Source organism: Astatotilapia calliptera, chromosome 7, assembly GCF_900246225.1.
Source record: "Astatotilapia calliptera chromosome 7, fAstCal1.2, whole genome shotgun sequence".
In the NCBI taxonomy this organism is placed as follows: domain Eukaryota; kingdom Metazoa; phylum Chordata; class Actinopteri; order Cichliformes; family Cichlidae; genus Astatotilapia; species Astatotilapia calliptera.
Window position 1 is genome coordinate 38,625,656 of NC_039308.1, and position 22,815 is coordinate 38,648,470.

Here is a 22,815-nt window from a genome sequence, read left to right on the forward strand (position 1 = left end):
AACTTTCACTGTGAATGAACAGGAACTTTCTGTGTTAAAATTACAGAGCTTTGCTGTAATTTTACACATTTCTCAGTTTAAGCTCAAACAGTCGCGCTGACAGATTTCTTTCACTTCCTGCGACGGCATTTTTTTTCATCGTGTGGAAAAACTTTCTCATGTTCAGTTAAACTTCTCACACTGACAGGGAGCAGCTATGAGTTCGACATCCCTGCTGGGGAGAGATGTAGACTGGACATTGGATAATGATGGTGGTGGTGGTGATCATCATCATCATCATGATGATGAAGGCAGAAAAACCCAAAGATCCAGAGAGAGGGTGGGGTCGAGCCAGAGGTGGAGGTCAAAACTGTGATAGGATGATAAAAGTGGAAGCTAAGTAAGAACCCAGTTCTGAATGTGTGAATGCCTCGACACTGACAACCAGTCCTGTCCCTGAGCCGTGTGGTTGGAACTGGTTCCAGTCTGAGCTCTGGTGTGCAGGTACGGAGGACTTTTATGGTGAAAATGTGTGGAAAAAAAGACTCGAGAGACAGACGTTACTCTGCAAGTTTATTGGTCTCCGTTATATCAGAGGACAGAAACAGGACTGCGAGGGACGGATGAGACGGCACAGGTGACACCAGGTGAGCTAGCAGGAACTGCAGGTGTGTGTGGTCTGAACTCCACGTGGAGTAATATTTAAAAACAAACTATACAGCCAAAAATATTTTCAACAAGATTTCCAAAATAAAACGCTTCACAGTAGCAGACAAATGCAGAAAAAATACAATCATCCAATAAATAAAAGCTGCATGTGGTTAATCATTACAATCAGCTGTTAGACCCGGACTGCTACCATGAAGCTGCAGGACCACAATCACCACCACGAGCAGCCTGCTTCTCTGCAGCTGACAGAACAGGCTGGGCAAGCTTAGAGCGCCCTCAGCTGGGCCTCCAGGGGAATTACAGCCAGCCTGAAGCAGCCCGGTGGGTTTCAGACTTCCTGAAGCCTCTGCAACTCCCAGAGCTGCTCTGAAGATCTGTGAAGGATTGTGGAAGAGCTGCAAGCTTCCGTGATAACGGGCCGTCACTAAAAAGAAAGCTCTCTAAATAAAGATCATGATCCTCCTGAACCTGAGGTTTGACTAACAGACCCAGGATATGCTGGAGATTGAGGTCTGTTCTTTCCACAAATCCTTACGAGGTGTCCATAATGACTTTCCTAGACCTAGAAATGATTGGGAAAGCTGTAAGAGGTCATTTTCATTTTTACTATCACACTAATAATCCCATCTAACTGTCTAACTACAAGGATGAAAGTGAAGCAGCTTCATGTTAGCGTAACACCTGAAGATGGCGTGAAATCTGAGGGACCCGCAGCAGGTCCCTGACATGGATCAGACCCGGAGCTGGGAATAATCCACGTGAGGAGACAGAGCTACAGAGATTACATGTGATGAAGATGATGAAGATAATGTGGTGACCTGTAAGCAGTGGTGATTATATGCGCGGCACAGGTAATCAGTGTATCGATTAAGGTTAGTCGCAGTAAAAGGTTAACCAGGACTGGTCTGCTCCTCGGCGAGCTTCCAGGAGCACGGTTAGTAAGATGGAGGACGTATCGGAGTGAGGTGATTGGCTCTGTGTGTGTCTGCTGATTGGATATTTTATTTGAACCCCTCCTACTTTAAAACCTTCATCAAGTATTTGTTGGGATGAGGTCACTTCCTGTTAGAAAAGCGAGGCTTTCTTCTTCAGTTCATTTCGTTTCCACAGCGAGAGGCGCTCAAACTCGGCCATCGGCATCCCGAACACCTGCTCAAACTCCTCCTGGGACAGGTGCCGCTGACAGGGAGGAGAAGAAGAAGAAGTTAAAACCTCCAGTGAAGCAGTCGTGCTTCAGCGACGCTCAGACTGGGAGGACTGGAACCAGTCCCACCTCTAAAAAAGTTTATGTAAACCAGTTCTAAAGTTAAACTGGGACGCGCAAACAAGTCTGACTTCAAACACTCAAATTGGGAAACCAGAGAAACCAGTGCTACCACAGAGAAGCTTCAACTGGGACACTGAGAAGGAAGACAGAAAATGACTACCCAGCACAGCGTCCCTCACCTCAAGCCGAGTGCGGTCCACGCCTGGAGGCAGCTTACAGCGCCCTCTGTGGGTCACAACCAGTGTCTCATAGGGGTAGATCTGAAATACACAGCATGCCATCAGCTGGAGGGAGTACTCGGATACTACACTGCAAAGTACACATCAGTGTAACGAGCCAGTAGTACCTGAGTTAGGGGTATTACAATGATATCAGAGACAGTACCAGTCAGATCTGATCAGCTGATTGTTTGCGTCAACTGATTATAAAAATTTAGACAAAATTCAGAAGTAAAATCAGTAATCGAAGTGATTAAAAAGGGTCTAATTTTGTTCCTGTACTTCACAGAGCAGCTTTGCATGATTCACAGTTCAACATAATCCTCCTTTATCTGATCGGAAATGCCTTGTTTTAACTCCTCCCCTTTTAAGTCAGCTCTCTTCTGATTGGCTCCCAATCACAAAGAGCAGCTTAAAGATAAATATGTTTTACTTTGAACTGTGAATCATGCAGAGCTACTCTACCAGAGACTGGGAGCGCCTCACCTTCTGCTCCAGGATGCTCGGCAGAGAGTTTCCTCGGTCCATGCGCTCCCTGCGAGTGTCACCGTTCTGCACACACACATTTAAAATGCTCAGACTGATTTAACACGACACATGAAACCAACACGTTAATCTGACGCTTCTGTCAGCACAAGTCAGGAAGACTGTTTCTAAATTCTGGATTTCTCCATCTCTGGCCTGGAGCGTTCCAGACAGCCGGTGACAGGAAATGAAGCCAGTGGTATCTTTACTGAAGCGTTCCTTCATGGAAAACACGGAAGTTTTCTACAGTCCAACACGTTAAAGCTCGAGCCCAACAGTCTCTGTGAACATCAGCTGGATCGTGACATGTGGGCCATCAAAGCCCTCCTGCTCCTGATGGTCTGCGCCACATCTGCCTCATAGTGCTGTTTGGATTTATCCTCAGCAGCTGCAGCAGCTGCAGCGTCTGCATCACAGAACAGCGTCTGTGGCCCTGAGAGCTCAAATGCAATGTGACTTCAGAAAACATAGCAAATAATAAAATATCGCAAAATCTCACAATATGAAGCAGACCGTGATGAAAAGCTGCAACGGTGACAGTAAACAAGCCAAGGATTGGTTGGAGCTGATTGAGGGAGAGATGCTATTCTAATCACATAATTTATGTACTGTACATGTATGTTTGCTATTACTGGTTCACCTGAATCACCTCTGTTGTGTTTTTGCTTTTTTCAATTTGCTGGTGTTTTGACCTCTCTGGGCCTCCTTACAAACTGTCTATCAAAGAGACAAAGACTTAATGAGAGTGTTCTATAAGAAATAATCCAACAATAACAGACCAGTGAGGCTTTAGAGAGGCGTGAGACTGCAGGAAATACGAGGGTGGGGTTAGTCGCCCTGCTGTGAAGTGTCTGACAGTGACCAGTCGTGTGCTAAAGTGGTAAAGAGGAGCTGATTCTTTATGTCGAGGTATGCAAAGCTGCAGGAACCTAAATTCAACCGTTGACTTCCAGGTGCCAAACCTGCAGTTCCTCTGACGACCACCAGAGGCTCCAACAGCGAGTCAGTGCTCCTTTATAACAGCTGTGGGGGCGGGGCCAGTAATGTGCTCAGGTGTGTCAGGGCTGTGCCGGTTAAACAGGTCATGCACACAGACATGCTTACCTGAGCAGCTGAAAGATAGAAGACACAACAGGAAGAGCAGAGGTTAGTACCGAGTGATGTCACTCAGGTGTGTCAGGCACAGTTCATCAGCACACTCACAGGTGACTCGTTTCTACAAACTCTGGTTGTTTTTGTTTCATGTGATGTGCGTTAGGCTCATGTGACCAATCGTCTGTGAGAGCTGCACGCTCAGAAGGAACTCATTAAACCAGCAGCGCCGCTCTTTTTTCTGATGTCATGAAAAAGGTGAGCGAGGACTCATACCTGGCCGTCCTTTATCGCCATCTGTGGAAAACTCTGCCGACTGCATCTGCAACACACAACCAGTTCTTTTGAGCGTTAACTTTACGCCATGGGCGGTTAAAGATGGGCGGAGCCACTGTGGCATCACCTCCATCGGTGCAACGACTTATCAGCCAATTCTTCACACCAAAACTTCACACCAAAGCTAATCCTCCATTTTGAAACATCGTGGGACTGAGATTTAATTTTATACAAGTTTGACCCAACAAACACAAACAGCTGTTTCATACACGTCTACAGGAAGGAAGTGTTTCTGCAGCCACAGCTGTCGCCCCCTGCTGGCTGCTCAGGAAGAAAAAATGCTTCATTTGTCCAGAAGCTCCGCCCATGTTTGTTGGTGTTGTAAACACTTCAAACCAGATTCCAGTTTTAACTATTCATTTACTACAGTGAGATTAAAAAAAAGTCACTTAAAGTGAGCCTAAGTCCGGTTTAACTCCAGTTTCGGGGTCTCACTCTGCACCATGTCAGGTGTGAGCACTTACTCGTGTCAGGCCTGATCCTGAGCGTGATGGAGACTTGGAGGCACCTGCTGACAAACCTGCAGGGAGAAGTGGACAGAGAGACGTCAGAGGAGCGCTCCGTGGTGAAAGTGGGGAATGTGAAGGCGGTGGCTGTGTGCGAGCACTCTTACTGCCGTGCATGTGCGTTCTGTCGGGCAATGACTGCGTCTTCCTCCTGAAGTGGACGGCTTTCTCCTTCTCCTCCTTCAGGATCAGACGGCCCAGGTTGGACTTGATCTGAGTGGCCACAAAACCGCGGGTCAGATGACGCTTTTAGTCAAAATGTGAATCTGGAAAGAGGGGGCGACGGTCACAAACCTTCTCCAGCTCCTGTTCCTGTAGCGTCTTCGCTTCTTCTGTGAGGTCCTCAAACTCGTCTTCCTCCTGCAGCTCCTTCTTCTTCTTCCGCCACTCAATCTCTGCGGGGTTCAGCCTCAGAGTTACCAATGACCTCACAGCACAGGTGTGTGTGTGTGTGCGCACATGTGTGTGTGTCGGTGTGTGCTACCCATGGTGGCCAGTGAGGGTGGGCAGGGCCAGTACTCAGTCTCAATCTTGGAAGGCTGGTTGGGATCTGGCGGCTGGGCTGCAGGAAACTTTGCTGACTGGATGACGCCGCTGCCCTCGCCGTGTTTGTGAGCATCTGTGGAGACAGCATGAAGTTGCTGAGTGATGAAGCAGTGACAGACACACACACAGTGAGGAAGAGGAGGAAGAGCTCACCCTGTTTGTAGATAGGAGGCTTCCTGTAAATGTTGGTCCCGTTATCTGAAAAAATGCATAAAAACTTTTTTGTACGGTTTCTCCAATGTCAACCTCTGTAGATTTTATTTTATTGTTTATTCTATTTAATTTTTTAAAATACACACACACACACACACGTAGATATACACATTTAGTAATGCGCATACACTCTTATATTGTACATATATTTATTCATATAACTCTGGGTAAACCATTCTTATATTTTGCTTGTTCTTATGTTATTGTATTTTTGCACACCTCTGTTGCTTGTGAAGCTCGCACACAAGAATTAGTACCTGCACATGTGATGTGACAGTAAAAGTGATTTGATTTGAGCGCACAAACTCAGACACACGGCCGCTTTGCCTTCAGGGTTGAGAAAGGTTTTAGGATTAATGAGTCCTGACAGCCCTCAGGTGTGTGTGTGTGTGTTACCTGGTCGGTGGAAATGCTGCAGGCTCGTACTGATCTTGCGTCCAGCCTGCAGCTGCAGCGTGGATCCTCCAGGAGAACCGCTCTCACTTTCTGCCCTGCGCCCCTTCACCTGGAAGCAAACAGAGTCTTTTAACCTGACAGGTGAGCTCAGACCAATCAGTGAGTCAGAACGTCAGCATGGGTCACGCGATTGACCGTGAGAACTTTGTCTAAATCAAAGAGGCCCATAAAACAAAGCTGCTGCGTGGCCTCTTTGGCTGACAGGTGGCTGTAGTGTGTTTTCCTTTGGTGGATGATGTAATCCAGCTCGTCCAGCTCATGTTCTTGTTCACACAAAAACTGGACAGGTTCATTCTGATCCCGTATAAACTTTTAAGGATTACCAGTAATTTAATTGGGGTGCAGGGGGCACTGAAATTAACTCAAAATAAAGGAACTTTAAATAATTATATTAAATTTGTTAATTTTCATTGTTTTTGCTTTTTCACTGACCTGACAACAAATCACCATCATTTACAGAAACACTGTGGACGATGTCCTTAAGTCATAACATTTAAATAATTTCAAAGAAGGTAAAAAGAAAGACTATATTTAAAAATTTTCCAATGTGATTTAATGAGCTGGATTTGCTTTAAGTTTTAATAATTTAATTGTCATCTACTATGATTGTATTTATCATTCTTAACTCAAAACCTTTTTTAAACCAATGTCTTGACTTTACTTCCCAGCTCACACTTTTTTATATAATTGTTTTCTGTATGAATAAAAATTAAAGTCCTAAATATAAACATATTGCATGTATGACATGCAATGCATCATAAATAAACTTACAAAACAAGTATTTTAATGCAAGTATAGGACAAAGTTTGAAAACTGTAGTCCAGGTGCAAGTTTTTTATTGTCTTAAGTTTATCAGTTCTAGTTTTCTTCTTGGAATAACTTTTCTTTATTACATTTTTTTTCTTAATTTTGAATCCGGCCTGGGATCAGGGTAATCCTGATATTTTGGAAGTCATCCTGATCCTGTTCCAGTGTTTTGAACAACACAAACTGAAGGTTTAATCCAGATAAAAAAGCTGGACTGGATTACTTGATCTTATCCGAACATGTAATCCTGTTTTTCCTTTAAACAACACGATTTCACTTTTGACCAACTGGACCTGTGGAACATGTTTGTGCTGTAAATCTTAATTAAAGTTAAAAAAGGACCCAAACTGAGTGATTTCTGCACAGATGTCCCGTCCTTTAAATCTGGACAGAAACGGAGCTCCTATTTTGTTTTGCCCTTCGCGCTCTGACTGAGGGGAGTTTCCAGCCGTCTGAACAGAGGTCCTTCTGTTCCCCGGCTAGCGAGTGTCATGGTTTCAACACTGCGGTGAAGACAAAGCTGCGATTAAAAGCTGGACGAGAACAAGTACAAACCACTGTTTTCCTAAAAAGCCGAGGTCGCGAACCACTTGAGGATTCAGAAAGGTCAATGAATGCTGTGGCACCAAGAAATGAACCACCAATCAAAGCTTGTGTTTGAGTCTTATCGACCACAGATGCAGGTCTACTCAGTGTCACAGGGTCAGGTTAACTCGTGGGCGGGGCTTTGTTCCAGACTCCAGGTCACCGGACCAGAGCATTAAAGAAAAGCCTGGCCTGAATGAACAAGTGGAAAATGTAAGCACTGCCACTTCATTAAAAACAGTTTATATCCCCGTGGCCTGAAGGTGTAGAAGAAACCGGGATGGAAATGAATAATGGAGCTGGGTTATTACCACCAGCATGGACTGATGAGGGCTTACCTCAGGAGACATGGTTGGAGACAAGGCTGGAGACGTGGATGGAGGAGACAGAGATCTCTGCAGAGAACACAGATATGAACAGTCATCATAGATGCTGCAGGAATTTAATAAAGTCCAACAGCTGCAGGCATCAAACACGCCTCAGGATTACATTAGTGTCAGTAATGACCTGTTAACACACACCTCTGTGTGCTCTCTCTCTCTCTCTCTCACACACACACACACACACACACACACACACACACACACACACACACACACACACACACAGATTTTTTCAGCTGATATTCTTTTAATAAATGTGCACTCAATAATATAGAAAAAACCCTGTATATTATGAAGAAAATTAAAGTTAAAATCAAAAAACTTAAAGCATATCTATGAAATATGATCATTAAAAAGTAAAAGTTTCATCTGATCTTCCTTTAAGGATTATTCCAGATTATTCCTTTCCTCTGACTTTAAATATGATGTCAGGATTTTAATGAGCGCCATTGAGGGGAAACAGGAAGTGATGTGACTCCAGTTTTTTTTAATAATATTTATGAGAAAAGTGTTAAATTGGCAGGAGAAGCTGAAATGGAAACTGTCTGTTCTGATTTTGTCGGCTGTCCCTGAACGCTGCTGTATCAGTGCTGTCAGTCGGGGTCAGAGGTCAGCTCACTTGACAAATGGACTAGCAGCAGTGTTTAAGTCAAATATTTCAATTTCAGGGTTGAAAAGTGAAGCAGTAATGTTCCTTAACTACTAAAGAATCCAAACCCGCACCTCTCTGCGTGGCGGGTCGAGCGGGGAGAAGCTCAGGTGGGGTTGGTAGGTCATCAGGTCCGGTCTCTCCACCTGCAGGATGGCTTTATCTCTGGGCAGTGCCGCCAGGTCTCTGTAGCCCACCACCTGGTCATTGACACGGGCCTGACAGAGGAAGTTCTTTATTTACCACGAGCACTCCAAGTATCATCACAAAGATTACTTAAAGATACAAATACAAGTACTCCATGTATAAAAGTGTTTAATTTCACTGGGTAGGATTACAACTGGTTAACAGCTCAACATAAAAATTCAACATTCAACATAAAAATAAAAGAAGAACTAAAAGAACTAAAATCATCTGATCAGAGCTCAAATTTCAACAAACAAAAAAATCGTACATGCAGAACTTTGACAGTAAACGCTGCCACCTTGTGGTGAAAGTCTGCATTTTGCAGAGGTTTTTACAAAAAGTACGTTTACTAAAAGTAGAAAATGTCAGTAAAATAAAGAAATGTGCTAAAATAATGTTTCCATGGATGAAACGAGTAAATAAACATCTGAACATCTGAACGTCTGAGCAGGTGTGACATTACCACAATGCCCGTCGCCGGAGACCCCGGGGTGCTCGGGCCCCTCGAGGACGGCAGGTTGACCGGAGTTACCCGTCCCTCCACCTGCCAAACAGCCAATCAGAAGAGACAATCAGGAAGTGAAAACAGTCCAGTTTATTGGCACCAGCTCAAAGAGCAGGTGAAAACCACAAACAAACCAGGAGGAGAAGAAGATCTGACTCGACAGCAACAACAGCTTGTTTCAGACAGATGATGGTCATGAAGGATTATTTTGAGCTGTGAATCATGCAAAGCTGCTGCAGTGACAATACATCCACTTTAAGGTGTAAATGAACTTTCAGAGTGACAGACTGCTCACTGAGCTGAAGTCTCAGTGTGAACCTCATTGTGCAGCAATATTTTAGGTGTAAGTGTGGTGATGATTAAGCTCCAGCAGTGACTCATTACCTTCTGCATAGCTGTGGACACGGAAGTCGCTCCGACCTGATTTAAGCAGCTGCAGAGGAAAAACAGAGAGAGGGTTAGTGAACGCATCAGCTGCTCCAACGAACGAGCTCGACTCATCTGATCCAGAATCAGAGGAAGAGCAATTTCTCTCACAGCACAGCCTCAGACATGATGTCAACTCGTTTCCTTCCTGAAACCACTAGAAACATCCAGGAAGAAACAGAACAGGAGGAAACAGAGAGAAGGAAACAGAACAGGAGGAAGGATGCAGGAAGAAGCATCGAGGCATTCTGGGGACTTTGTTTCATATCCTTTGTTTCCTTTACCATTGACATCCGATCAGCAGTTTTGAGACGATTTTTATTTTATTTTATTTTATTTTATTTTTTTTGTTTTTCAGAGTTTTGTCTGCATTTTTTTTAATTTTTTGTAGTTTTTAGTTCTTTATTTAATTTCTTTATTTCTTAATTTCTTTATTTTATTTCTTTATTTCTTTATTTGTCGTTGTTTTTTTTTAATCAAAAGTCTTTTAACCTTTAAGAGGCTTTTGTTGAAGTTTTTGGAAAAAAAATTCAAAACTAATTTAAAATGCAGTTTCTGTTTGTTTTTCCTTTGATTTTATTTTGGTAGATTAGCTTTGTTTTTATTCTTTTTTATTTTTACTGTTTCTCTTAATGTTATTAGATAAGATAAGATGACCTTTATTAGTCACACAGGTGGGAAATTTGTTTTGTTACAGCAAAAGTGCAAAGTTATGTAGCAGAAATTATTGTTTCATGCTTTTGTGATGTTTATTTTTTTGACTTACATTTCTCAGTTTGCTGTCTCCAGTAAGCTCTCTGATTGGCTGCGAAGAGTTTCAGGAAGAAGACGCAGACTTGTGGTGATGTTCGGGTTGCCGCGGTGACTTCAAGATACAGTAAAGTGAATATCTGAATCTTTGTGTTGATGCTGAAAGTCTGACAGTGATAAACGAGCTCGAGTGTATATGAAGGTGCTGCAGCTTTGTGAGGATGTGTGACAGCGTCCTGATGACGAGCGTTCAGCGTTAAAGGTGTTACTCACGGCTCAGACGGTGTTTGGAGCTGCTGAGGACGGACGACTGCTGGAGAGTCACAGCGAGGCTGTCAGAGGGGAGGGGGCACACCTTCTACCTAAACAACATGAGAGTTGGGGGAGGATATCCTCCATCCTTCCTCTGACCGTCCCCCACCACCTCCTTTCATCTCGTTGTCGTCCTCCCTTCCTCCCCCTCCCCTCTGCTGTTTATCAGCTTGCCCAGCCGGGCGACGCCCAGCCGCTGCTAACGGCTGCTGTGGTTACGCTTGTCCTCAGAGTCAGCAGAGCAGCTTCACCCTCCCCCCCCTCCATCGCTGTCCAACCATAAAATCTGACACCAGATCAGTGAGAGGAGAGCGCCCTCAGCTGAACCTGATCTGTGAACATGTGTGAGAGTCACAGTGACGGTTCTCCTCCAAATGTTACCCAGGAGCACGCTCAGATCCTCCCGCAGGAGGTCAAACAGTATAAACTCATCCAGCAGCTTTAATTTATCTTAAAGGCCGAGAAGAAACCTGCTGCAAACACCTGCTTCTGTTAACGAGCTCCTTAATTCAATTTATACAGCGCCAAATCAAAGCAATGGCTGCCTCAAAGAGCTACCGTGAGGTAAAAACACCAACAATCAGATGAACACCTATGATATACTTGCCGATGGTGAAAAGGAAAAACTCCCCTTTAACTGGATGAAACCAGGATCAGGGAGGAGGGCCCATCTACCATAACCCAGGGGAGGGGGGGGCCCTGAAGTTTAATGGTGGCCATGGCTTTGTTTTTTTTGTGGCCAGAATTTGTTTCTGTTTCTGCTCGTTTTTTGGTAATGATGGAGTCAGACCATGGGGTGAAGTCATCTCTGGTTGGACTTGATAAATCCCAGCTTGATCTTTTTTGGAGTACGTCTGTACCATTAGGAAGAAGGAATCTCTAAAGGAGAAACCAGCCTCCTTCAACTCAGTCAGCTGACCTCCGACTTGACCACCTGAAGCAACCTCAGACCTGCCCACACGGGCTGGTACAACAGGCCCGAGGCATAATGGGAGCATCACTTCTTACCCTGCTGCCCCCCTCGCTCTGGAGCAGGGTAAATCTGGACCAGCCCATGTGACCTTCTCCCTGTAAACTCCTTGTTCTGATTGGCTACACTGTTGCTAATGGTTTCCTGATTTTAAAAAAAAATCCAGTTTCAAACATTTCCGGTGACCTCAGAGATGATGGTTCACCTCTGCCCTTCCAGGGTTTTTAACACGTCTGATTTTAGCTTCAGTTTCTTCATCACTGTTTTCTTTGAACAATGCACGTAAGATCTCCTGGGGCCTCCTCTGTACCCAGGACATGCTGGAGAGATTGTGTCTCCAGATAAGCTGGAGGAGGTTGCCAGAGAGAGGGATGGTCTGGGTTTCTCTGCTTAGGCTGCTGCCTCAGCCATCCGGCCCCAGATAACACAGCATTAATAACATGAAGAATGATTTATCCTAAACTTTTAAGGTGGACTCAGTTTCCTGTTATCACTGTTTTTGGTGCTTTTATACATTTTAGTTGTTTTATTGTAATTTTATAACATTTGCTCTAATAACCACGTGAGGCCGCCTTGACTGTATCTTGAGTGTGTTTGCACAATAATGATGAAGGCCGTGTCTGAAGGATGGAGGACAGTGAGCAGCTGGAAGTGAAATGTTTAAACATGAAACATCTAAAAGCAGGCTGACTTTGATGAATTATTCTTTATTAATGTTTCCTGCTTTAGTTTCACTTCATTATGTTTTATGACATTTTATTCTTGCACTGAGCAGGTTCGGGGATTAGGTCGGTTTTTCCAGCAGGACTTGGATAGAAATCACTCGGTTTGGTAATGAGGAACTGTTGGGAGGATTTTTCACCACTGTGAAATTCAAAAAAAAAAACAATCAAATACAAATGAAATAAGGACAATTAGGAGATACCACACACAGGCTCCAGGAGGGACGCCCTCTGGAGCGCTCTTTTTTATTTTTCAATAACAGGGATCATTTTTGGACATTTTATTGTTTTATTTCTGTAGCTCATGGTTTAAATCACTCTTCACTGCTTTTCTCTGCAGGAAGCTGAGGCTGCAGTTACAGCGGCTTGCTGAGTAAAAGTACTCGGTTACTTGACTGTGCTGAGTGTCTCTGAGGACTGACAGCAGGCCGAGTGCTCTGTGTGGCTGATAGTCTTATCACTAAGAGCTTTTATCTGCCATTAGCCCAAGCACACACACACTTAAACACACTTTACAGGCGCTGGGTGGATCCAGGCAGTGGCCTGCTTCACATTCACATCCCAGCAGCACACAGGCCGGAAACTCATAGACGGTCTGCAGCATGTCAGCCATGCTTTCACTGGTTTTCTGTTTGTTTTCTGTTAAAAAAAGTCCAAATGTGTCATCTGAACAGAAAACAAACAGAAAAATGACTCAAATAATGAATCAGATCATGAAAACAGCTGCAGACCAAATACAAGTCAAACGAGAAACACTGGAAGGTTTCTAACTGAGAAGCTACAGAAACACTCAGAAGGATCCACCACGGTGACTCTGTCAGAGGAGTCATCCCCACTCCGCCTCAGAGAACATCAGGTCTGACCCTGAACTCCAACCTGATTGGCAGATTCCAGGCACTGACTGAAAGCTTCTCCATCTAAAATCTGAGATCAGATTTTATTGGGAGCTCTTGGACTCATGATCGTAAACAACCAGAACCAATAAACCAATCAGCTGATGAATCAACAGCTCAAATCTAAGGAGCTAGGAGAAATCGACTGGAATTCTGTTTCCTGAAGTTTCCTGAAAATGTTTCAGCTCCCATCCCAGAAGCCTCTTCATTCCAACAGTTCAGTGATGATCAGTAAATGACTTCCAGAGACTGATCCAGCTTCCTGTTAGAGAGCATTTCACCGATTCTGACATTTTGTGGATTGAACTGATCGAGTTTCTCTGATCAATCACCGATAATAGAACTGATCAGTGCCAGAGCGTCGCAGCTGCTCTCAGAAGGTGTCCAGGATCTCTGAGAGCATGAGGAATGTTAGCGATGATGACGATTGGTCCTCAGCGGCAGGTGTTTGGGCTACGATTGGCGTTCTGGCTGCTTCAGCGCAGCCTTAAATGTCCCAGATGTTAGCTCTGCTTTGACATCATCACCACATCTGGCCCAAAGAGCAGCTGTTCTACTATCTCTTCAGACAGCCTCATGAATCCCTGACTGACTCAGCTCCGCCTCTAATGGGCCAGGTGTAACTTTCTGACCAACAGCTGAGCCATAAATACCAAACACACCTGCAGCTCCTCTTAATCTGTTTGGAGGTAAACGCTGAGCTCCTCCTGCCTCCTCCAGGAGCAGCAGTAGCATTTTCATCATTCCCTCATGTTTTAGAGACTGAAGCAACTGCTGCTCCCCTCCTGGAGGAGGCTTTAAACCTCCTCATCATAATCATTTGTCTTTATTTTCTACATCTCACAGGACCCCCCCCCATCAAAACATCATACCGACAGATCTCCTTCCTCCTCTAAGAGGAGCAGAGCCGGTTGAGGCCCGAACACACACGCACACACTGAACCTGAGACGCTGTTTTTTATTCCGAGCTGAGGTGCAGCGGAGGGATGAAGGAGCTCTGCGGTCATGTGGCCGATCTGAGGCTTCATTACACGGAGGAAGAGGAGGGTGAGGAGGAGACGAGTGCGTCTGCAGCGACGCGAGAAAAACAGAAAAGCGCACAGAGGGAGATCTTACCTCCGAGCAGGAGAATCAGGCTGACCGGAGATGAGAGGAGAGGAGGCGCTCCGTCCTCACAGCCCCGACAGGAGGAGGAGGAAGGGTGGAGGGAGGAGAAAAATGAGGATGTGGCGGCTGGCTGGTTTTAAAGCCCGGGCTGGGGGCTGCTGTGACCCCAGACGGAGGAGGAGGAGAAGGAGGAGGATGTTTTCCTGTTGCCCGGGTCGGTCCACTGTGGAGCTCCGCGGGGGGAGGAAACGTTTGTGACGTTCGCATTAAATAAAATCATAAATACGTAAAAACAGGAGCTCAGCACCGAGAAACCGAAGCTTCATGCTGCAACCAATCAGAAAGAGCCAGAAAAAAACACCAACCTCACCTGATTTACCAAAAAAGACACTAAACAAGAAACATTTACAGTGAACAGAGGGAACTCTTTATCTGATTAACACGGGAAAATATTACGTCTGATTACAAAAATGACAGCACAATGTACCACCCACTGTGGAAGCCCAAGTCTGCCAAAAAAGCAAAGCCACTCCCAAGTTTTTATTTATTTTATTATTTTTTATTTACAGAGGATATGGATTTTATTTATTTATTTACATCAGGTACATTTTTCAGATCAAATGTCCAAATGTTGGCCTGATGGTGTGAGATACTACCAGCACTGACAATAACAATAACATGTTAAATATCAGTGTTCATACATTACGTAATTATAGATTCATTTGAAAAACAATTAGACAAATTATTATTATTTTCTATAATTTGTAATATTTACACATACATAGACACATATCATAATACTTTATCATGTGATATAGTGACAGCCCTATTTTATAAAATTCTTATAACCACTTATACCTCACATCTTCAGAGTTGAGGAGTCAAATAACAGCATAATAATATTTTTAATCATCACAAAAAACTTAATTACATTTTAAAATAATTACAACATTTACACATTTTGAGATTAAATTGCGGTTTTAGGGGAAAAAAACCCATTTGGTTCAATGATATTACTTTTTTAATTTAAACAATTTTCATAAACTGTAAGGATATCCAAATTCTTAATTTTATAGCATAAAATGAAAATAACATAATAATAATAATTCAAAATTATGAGATCATGTGATCTGAGACTGAAACATTGAACGTTTTAAACCACGATTAAATCTCTTTGTCAATGTCTTTGTATTTTACTACTGTAATCATATTTTCAGTTCATTGGTCCTGTTTATGTCTGTTTACCATGATAATATTGTGATTTAACATAAATCCGTTTAAACGTTACTCTGAATAAAAACAAAACAAAAAAACAAGCTGTTTTGGACCTAGAAATGAAATTCATTCAGTTACCACAGGGGGGCAGCACAGACTGCAGACTGTATTGGTGAGTAATTGCTTCAGATTGATCACTGTTATTTTTTATTTTTTTTAAATGAAATAAATTAGATAAATAAAATATTTAATTAAATATTTTCACGTGTTCATTACATTTAGGAGCACAAGATAACACAAGATTACATATGAAGTAAATTCATAAAATATCAAAAATAAAAATTAGATCCATATAAAAATGAAAGCAAGCAGTAACAAACATAGTTATAAATGGAATTAATTTAGATATAAAGAAACAAAGACAGATTATAATTATAATTATTTATTTATTTTAACAAAAACATATATAAGCAATCATATAATTTCTAATCTCATTGATGGTTATTTTAAACAAAGACAGAAATGTTTAATATAACATTTACACAATGAATTTAATAAAGTAATTATCATATAATGTTATATACTTTTCATTCAGTTTTATTTGTTTAATTGTTATTGATTAAATTTAATAATTAAGTAAAAAATAACAATTCACTGTTTTTGGTTTTGAGGGCAGTAAATATTATTTTTTTCCTTTTGTCACTCATTTTTTTCATTTTACCCTCTTTGGACTTCTTTAAATTTAATTTATTTAAAAGTAAATAAAGATAATATGGCCCTTTAAATGTTGTGACGTGACACGGTGTTAAAGTTGAGATCAGAGATCGTAAAAAAAGGTGAAGAGTCACTGTTGATGCGTCGCTGGGACCCACGCAAGACACTGCGCATGCGTGAAGTCTCTGACAGTGGTCCATCTTGGCTTCGTAGACGATCTTCGGTTGGGAGACATGGCGTCAGACAACGGACTTGCCGCTCTGGTAAGACTTTAACTGTGAAAACCCGTGCGTGTGTGTTCGTGTATTGGTGCTGTTTGTGAACTGATATAACGGAGACGCTGAAATGAAGCAGAGATATGCGCGGTTTATCGACGCAGCTCGAGATGGTTAGCTAACAGATAAAGGTAGCTAGCTGAGAGAATCACACGTGCAGGGAGCGATGAGCTCTGACCTTTGACCTCTGTGTTCAGCTCGCTCACTGATAAAATGTTTTGTGTGATAAAAACTGTAGAGAGTGTTAGGGCTGCTCGCCACGTGCAACACTGCTCTGTGCGTAACGCCGTCACGTGGTAAGTGTGGGTTTGTTTATTCCGGAAGTAAGAGACTGATCACCTGATTTCTGTTTGTGTTTATGAACAAACAGCTGAATGTTTCAAAAAAAAAAAATCTAAACTTAATGCACTTATTTTATTTTTATTAGCAGGAAGTTGATCAGAGGGTCGTGGTCACACAGGAAGTTTATCAATGTCAGGCTTTGTTTGAGTTGGCTCGTCTTATAAAACTACTGTGGTTATCAACTTTCTCTGTTAATATGGGCCCTCTGCATTCATTTGTGGCACAGAGAGGTAACATACGATTTGAACTGCAGTGAATGATTTTGTGTCTGAGCATGCTCAGTTGGACTGCTTGTTTCTAAGGTGATAGCTGCACATTAGAGCTCTGAGACTTTAAATGGAACCAGTTTAAAGCTTCCTGTCCCACAGCCTGACAAAGGAGACGTGGAAATCAGATCAGTGAATGAATGTGATTGGTGAAACAGGTATCCTCCATCAGAGTGCGACCTGCTGAGGTGTGATGATGAACGCAGGGGGTGGAGTTACTGTTTGAAGCCTTCTCTTCTTGCCTTTTTCAACGACATCGGCCTCTGTGACATCTGACTGCGCTGCCTGGTTATCGCCCAGGTCAAAGTCAGGACGTACAAAATAAAAATTAAGAGATTAAAAGTTAAAGCAAAAAATCAGAAGTGTGTGTGTGTATATATATGTATATATATATATATATATATATATATATTAGGGCTGGGCCTTATCATACCGTTCACGGTAATTCTGGTATAATGTTGGGCAACGATAAGAAAATGAAATATTGCGAGATAGAATATGGGTAAAAAGGCGCATGCGCAGTGCCTTTGTTTTCATACGCACATGGCGGAAAAAGCACGGCAGCGAAAGCAGATCGTTGGATGAAACAGATGAAACAGATAAACCAGAATTGGTTTGTAAAAATGCTGCAGCTTCTTTGGTGTGGAACTGGTTTGGCTTTTGTCCGTCAGATACACAACAAAGCACTATTTTTGGTAGCGCATGCTAGCGGGCCGTCGTTATTACCGTGTTTTTTGGAAAATACGGCACACTTAAAATGAATTCTTTTCTGAAAATCGACAGTGCCCCTTATAATCCCGTGTGCCTTATGTATGAATTCTGGATGTGTTTACTGACCTCGAAACTATTTTATGTGGTACACGAAAATCTGTCAAATGTTTTAGTACGACTTTGCTAAGCTACGAACCCGCACCGGTTGATGGATTGTTGGAGCACTATGGCTATCATAGGCAGGAGCCTCGCGGAGTGGTACTATGCTTCAACATAATATTACCATATTGTGTGTGTATAACCTCTTTTTAAGTTTTGTGGATATTATACATGGTTATGCTTAGGATATGTCGGCCAATTTCCACTGAAAATGCCTTTTGGTTAAACTGTCAGCAAGGAATTTGCATTTGCACTGTTAAATTTTTATATAACTTCAATACACATAAAAAAAACAGCAGCTTGTTTAAGTGAAAATACATTGATTTTTAATTTTCTTTGCACATATAAAGTTGTGGAGTTGTAAAGTATTTTGTCTAGTGTCAATTATATCGTTATCACAAACTTTCAAATGTATATCGTGATAAATATTATTGGTCATAACGACTAGCTGTAAAGTGTGTGTGTGTGTGTGTGTGTGTGTGTGTGTGTGTGTGTGTGTGTGTGTGTGTGTGTATATATATATATATATATATATATATATATATATATATGTATATATATATATATATATATATATATATATATATATATATATATATATGTATATATATGTGTATATGTATATATACGTATATGTATATATACGTATATATACATACATATACATACATATATATACATATATATACATATATATACATATATACATATATACATATATACATATATATACATATATATACATATATACATATATATACATATATATACGTATATACATATATATACATATATATACGTATATACATATATATACATATATATACGTATATACATATATATACATATATATATGTATATACATATATATATATAAAAAAGATGAAAAATAATAATAATGTAGTCTTTTAAGTAAGATTTAAATAATGAGTTATAACTTAACAAAAATAAAATAATAGATAAAATATTTAATAGTCAAAAATTTTAATAACATAAAAATTACATAAAAATTTTAATAACATAAATTTTAATAACATAAAAATTATAAAAAATTAACATGATAAAATAGTTTTTTATGTGTAAATATCAACTTTATTTCTTTAAACTCAGTTCTGATTTGTAAAGTCACATATTAATTTCGTTTTTTTACCTTTACCATTTTATTCTGGCAGAATCGGATCTCCATACACACAGAACAGCATCAGAGTGTGAAAATGTTTTTTTGTTTTTTTTTTAAATTAACTTAAGTTTCCAACAAAAACCTGTGCTCCACCTGTTGGTGGAAAACTTGAAGCTCAGGTATTCCTGCTGACGATTCAAACGATCTTTATTGCTCAGTGTGTCTGACGACGCCATGACAGACCTTGATGATACTGGAGTGTGTGACGGTGTGTTTGTGTGTTTTCAGGGTGCGGAGGGAGCTGCAGCAGCTGCACATGCTCTGTCTCTGCCTGCAGAGGCTTATGGGAATGATGTAAGTTTACGTCATCTTCTTCATCAGTCACTGTGTCCTTAGAAGACCTCGCGTTAAACATGAAATGTGAAACAATTCTGCAGTGCTGTGAACACCTCGTAATTATTCCTGAATATTCCCAGAGAGACATTCCTGACAGTGTGATGAATCCAAACTTTTTTTCTCCTTTCAGCCGCGGCTCGAGGTCATGTGGGCAATGAAGGCCTACAACCATGCGGAGGTTTACTTCAATGTAAGTCCACCTGCTGCTCCACCCTTCACCACGTTAATCGAGCTGGTTATGGCTCGTTATAGTTATTATTAGTTACTGGTTTGAAACCAGCACATGCCGTGTCTGCTCGAAGGTCAAAGGCTTGGTTATCTGTAGGAATGCTTCGCTTTATTAAAGACGACGGCGTGATATTCCTTCACAAAACTGCCTTTATCGGACCTCAGCAGGCTGAAGATCACATGATCTGTATTACCAGCTGAGTGCTGTGGGTTTTCACTATGAGGTGTTTGATTCCGTTCTGCCTTCAGCTCATCTCGTCGGTGGATCCAAAGTTCCTGAAGCTGACGAAGATGGACGACAAAATCTACTCGAGCTTCAGGGAAACCTTCAAAGACCTCGACGTAAAGCTGCTCAACGCAGACGACCTCAAGTCTGAAAAGGCCAAAGAGGTCAGTCAGCACCTGCTGTTAGCTCAGCATGCTCCTCCATCAGTGCTTAGAGTCACAGATGCTGGGTGGATCAGAAAGCTTTGGTTTGTGTTTTCAGACGTGGCGTCCGTTCTGTAACCAGTTCGAAGGACTCGTAGAAGACTTCAACTATGGCACGCTGCTGCGACTGGACTGTGAGAAGGACTACACAGAGGAAAACACCATCTTTGGTAAACATTTAACTCACGACGTTTGTACTCAAGTACAAGTATCAACAACAAGAACTAGTCTCCAAACTGAATCATAGAGACTGCTTTGCTTCATTTCATCTCTCCAAACCAAAAGTTCATACATCCTCTTGTCAGGGTCACTGTAGCCTATACCATTGGGTGAGAGGAGGGGTACACCCTGGACACCCTAGTCTAACACAGAGACAGACAACTATTTGCACTCACACCTATGGGCATGTCTTTGGACCGTGGTACCCAGTAGCAGAGTACCTGGAGAGAACCCACGCAAACACGAATATGCAAACTCTAGATAGAATTAGCACTGTTGCCTGACTGTAAAGGCAACAGTGCTAATCACCACACTAGAATAGAATTAAACCTCCGTGTGCTCTCCCGAGTTTGGCGTCTTCAGTCAGGCATGGGCCTTCTCCGCTTTGGTCTTCAATTTTAATAGAAACTTAAAAAAATGTAAACATGTATACTGTGTACAACACATAGTACACCGTACTGTACTTCCCTCACATTTTAGCTAGAGATACTGAGACATTTTTTAATGTATCAGTCCTAAAGTATAGATGCTGATTGATGTAGATGATGAGAAAGAACAGTGAAAATTTCTTACAGCTTAGAGATTTATGTTTCAGATTTCAGTATGCTAAAAAATATCCAGAATTTTACAAAATGAATAGTTTTAAATATGAAGCTAAAACTCCACAGCACTTTTTATAAATGATTTTTTTTGCAGATCTTGCAGAAAATAAGATTTGTTGATTTGAGACAAAATGACCCTTTTCTTAAGAAACCCATAAAGGTGAGTTCTGACTGGCTCCTGTTTCTCTGGCTTCAGCCACCAGGGTTCAGTTCTTCGCGATTGAGATCGCCAGGAACAGAGAGGGTTACAACAATGCTGTGTTCAAGTCCAAAAGTTCAAAGAGCTAACCTGCAGTCAGGATCCCAGCACTGCCGACCGTCAGTGGAGCAGACGCCTTCGAGGCTTCGCTCGTTATTCCAGAAAAGTTTCCATCTGTGTTTATTTTGATGTCCGGCATTAAAATTTTTGATCGGATCAGAACCATTTCTACAAACCAGAACAGGACCGAACTCTTTGTCACCAACGCTACCTGACCTGTTTGAAAGTCTTCTTCACAGTTCCTGAACATTTAAAATTGATGTAATGAACACAATGAATTTTGTATTTACTGTAAAGTTCCAAGGTTTTTGTGCCAATCATAAGTGGTTATTTTATTTTGTAAAAACCGAAATGTATCTGTCTGACCCAATAAAACCTGAGCTTCATTTCACCGCCAATCCCTGTGTTTAAACTCCGTTTTACCCCCCAAAACAAACAAGTGCCTGCTGGCGGGACGTCTTCATGAACGCTCTTTGAGGCCTCGCAGAGGATTTCCCGAAGCTTCAAACACAAAAACTTATTTCCAGCAGTCGTAACAGAAACCTGAAGCTTCTGTAAACCTGATCTACTCTACACATGCAGGAGAAGGGATTCTTCCTGTTCCTTCCTTTCACAATAAAAGACATTAAGCTACTTACACACTGTGAAAGTTGTGGTGTAGTTGCAGATAGGGCTGGGCCATATCACACCATTCACGGTAATACCGGTATAATGTTAGACAATGTTAAGAAAATGAAATATCGCGATAGAATACGGGTAAAACGCGCATGCGCAGTGCCTTTGTTTTCATACGCACATGGCGGAAAAGCGTGGCAGCGACTGAGAATGATAAGAGCGATAGCAGATCATTGAATGAAACAGATGAACCAGAATTGGTTTGTATAAAATGGTGCAACTTCAGTGGTGGGGAACTGGTTTGGCTTTCGTCTGTCAGATACCCACCACAAAGCATAATTTTTGGTAGAGCATGCAAGCGGGCCATCATTCATACTCCGAACCTTGAGACCTCGAAATTAGGGAGACATTCAAAAGCTGTGTGAAAACCCCGGAGGAACTCTCCCGAGGGATTAATAAAGTTTTATTTAATCTAATCTAATAATAAAACACTGAAAAAGGCCAAGCAATAACATGTTTAAGTTATTTAAGTGACTTGTATATCATGTTTAACCTGAGTAGCAAAAGACAGCGGGGGTTTGAAAACGATGTGCCGGGAGTTTGCTGTTCTCCCCGGCTCAGATATTTCAAGTTTACACAGCTACATTCTTGCCTGAAAATATGTTAAAAGTTTATTTTGCGACGCAGAAACAAAAATAAGAGTAATATTAAAACTAAGTAGATGCAGTAGTTATAGCCATTGTTGGAAACTGGAATTGATTGGTCCAATCTGGGATATGGTTTTTCAATTATGTCCGGGTGGAAATTCGGGATTGTCCTGGAAAAAGCGGGAGGATTGGCATGTATGCCATAATTAGTAGTGTTTTTCGGAAAATAAGTCACTCTTCAAATTAATCCTTTGATTTCTGAAAAATCTACAGTGCGCCTCATGTATGAATTCTGGTTGTGCTTACTGAACTTAACCGATTTTATGTGGTACACGGTGCTCAAAAAATGGAGTTCCTGTTCCGACTTTCAAACTCAGCAAGTCCAACTTTAGGGGCTATCTAGTCGAAGGCTCCAACTCAGAGATTGCCTCCCACTTCAAATGGAACACATTATAAAATATGTTTACCTGGCTAATGGTAGCTAGTTAGCCTCTTTATACTGTTACACAATTTAAT

The 22,815-nt window shown here is 41.7% G+C and overlaps 2 protein-coding genes across 6 annotated transcripts; one reads left to right on the top strand and one right to left on the bottom strand.

Annotated features, from left to right (window-relative positions):
• Positions 1–742: 742 nt before the first annotated feature.
• Positions 743–14,574, bottom strand: dmtn (dematin actin binding protein). 5 transcript variants are annotated; one of them, XM_026174683.1, is made up of 16 exons: positions 14,112–14,574; positions 10,115–10,460; positions 9,307–9,355; positions 8,881–8,961; positions 8,306–8,449; positions 7,538–7,594; positions 5,748–5,856; positions 5,292–5,336; positions 5,077–5,211; positions 4,887–4,987; positions 4,551–4,805; positions 4,027–4,072; positions 3,763–3,770; positions 2,620–2,685; positions 2,095–2,175; positions 743–1,827 (listed from the first exon to the last, which is right to left on the bottom strand). In XM_026174683.1, exons 3-16 carry the CDS (start codon positions 9,313–9,315, stop codon positions 1,714–1,716), a joined length of 1,251 nt encoding a protein of 416 aa, XP_026030468.1. In that variant the 5' UTR covers positions 9,316–9,355; positions 10,115–10,460; positions 14,112–14,574; the 3' UTR covers positions 743–1,713. The 5 variants fall into 5 exon arrangements, with proteins under 5 accessions (XP_026030468.1, XP_026030467.1, XP_026030469.1 ...); XM_026174682.1 differs by having other exon boundaries at positions 10,115–12,244; XM_026174684.1 differs by lacking the exon at positions 14,112–14,574 and having other exon boundaries at positions 10,115–10,213; positions 10,372–14,105.
• Positions 14,575–16,185: 1,611 nt separating this feature from the next.
• pbdc1 (polysaccharide biosynthesis domain containing 1) lies at positions 16,186–21,435 on the top strand. Its single transcript, XM_026177008.1, has 6 exons — positions 16,186–16,294; positions 19,193–19,258; positions 19,431–19,490; positions 19,778–19,918; positions 20,016–20,127; positions 20,975–21,435. The coding sequence occupies exons 1-6, from the start codon at positions 16,265–16,267 to the stop codon at positions 21,064–21,066; spliced, it is 501 nt and encodes a 166-aa protein (XP_026032793.1). The 5' UTR covers positions 16,186–16,264; the 3' UTR covers positions 21,067–21,435.
• The last annotated feature ends 1,380 nt before the right edge of the window (positions 21,436–22,815 follow it).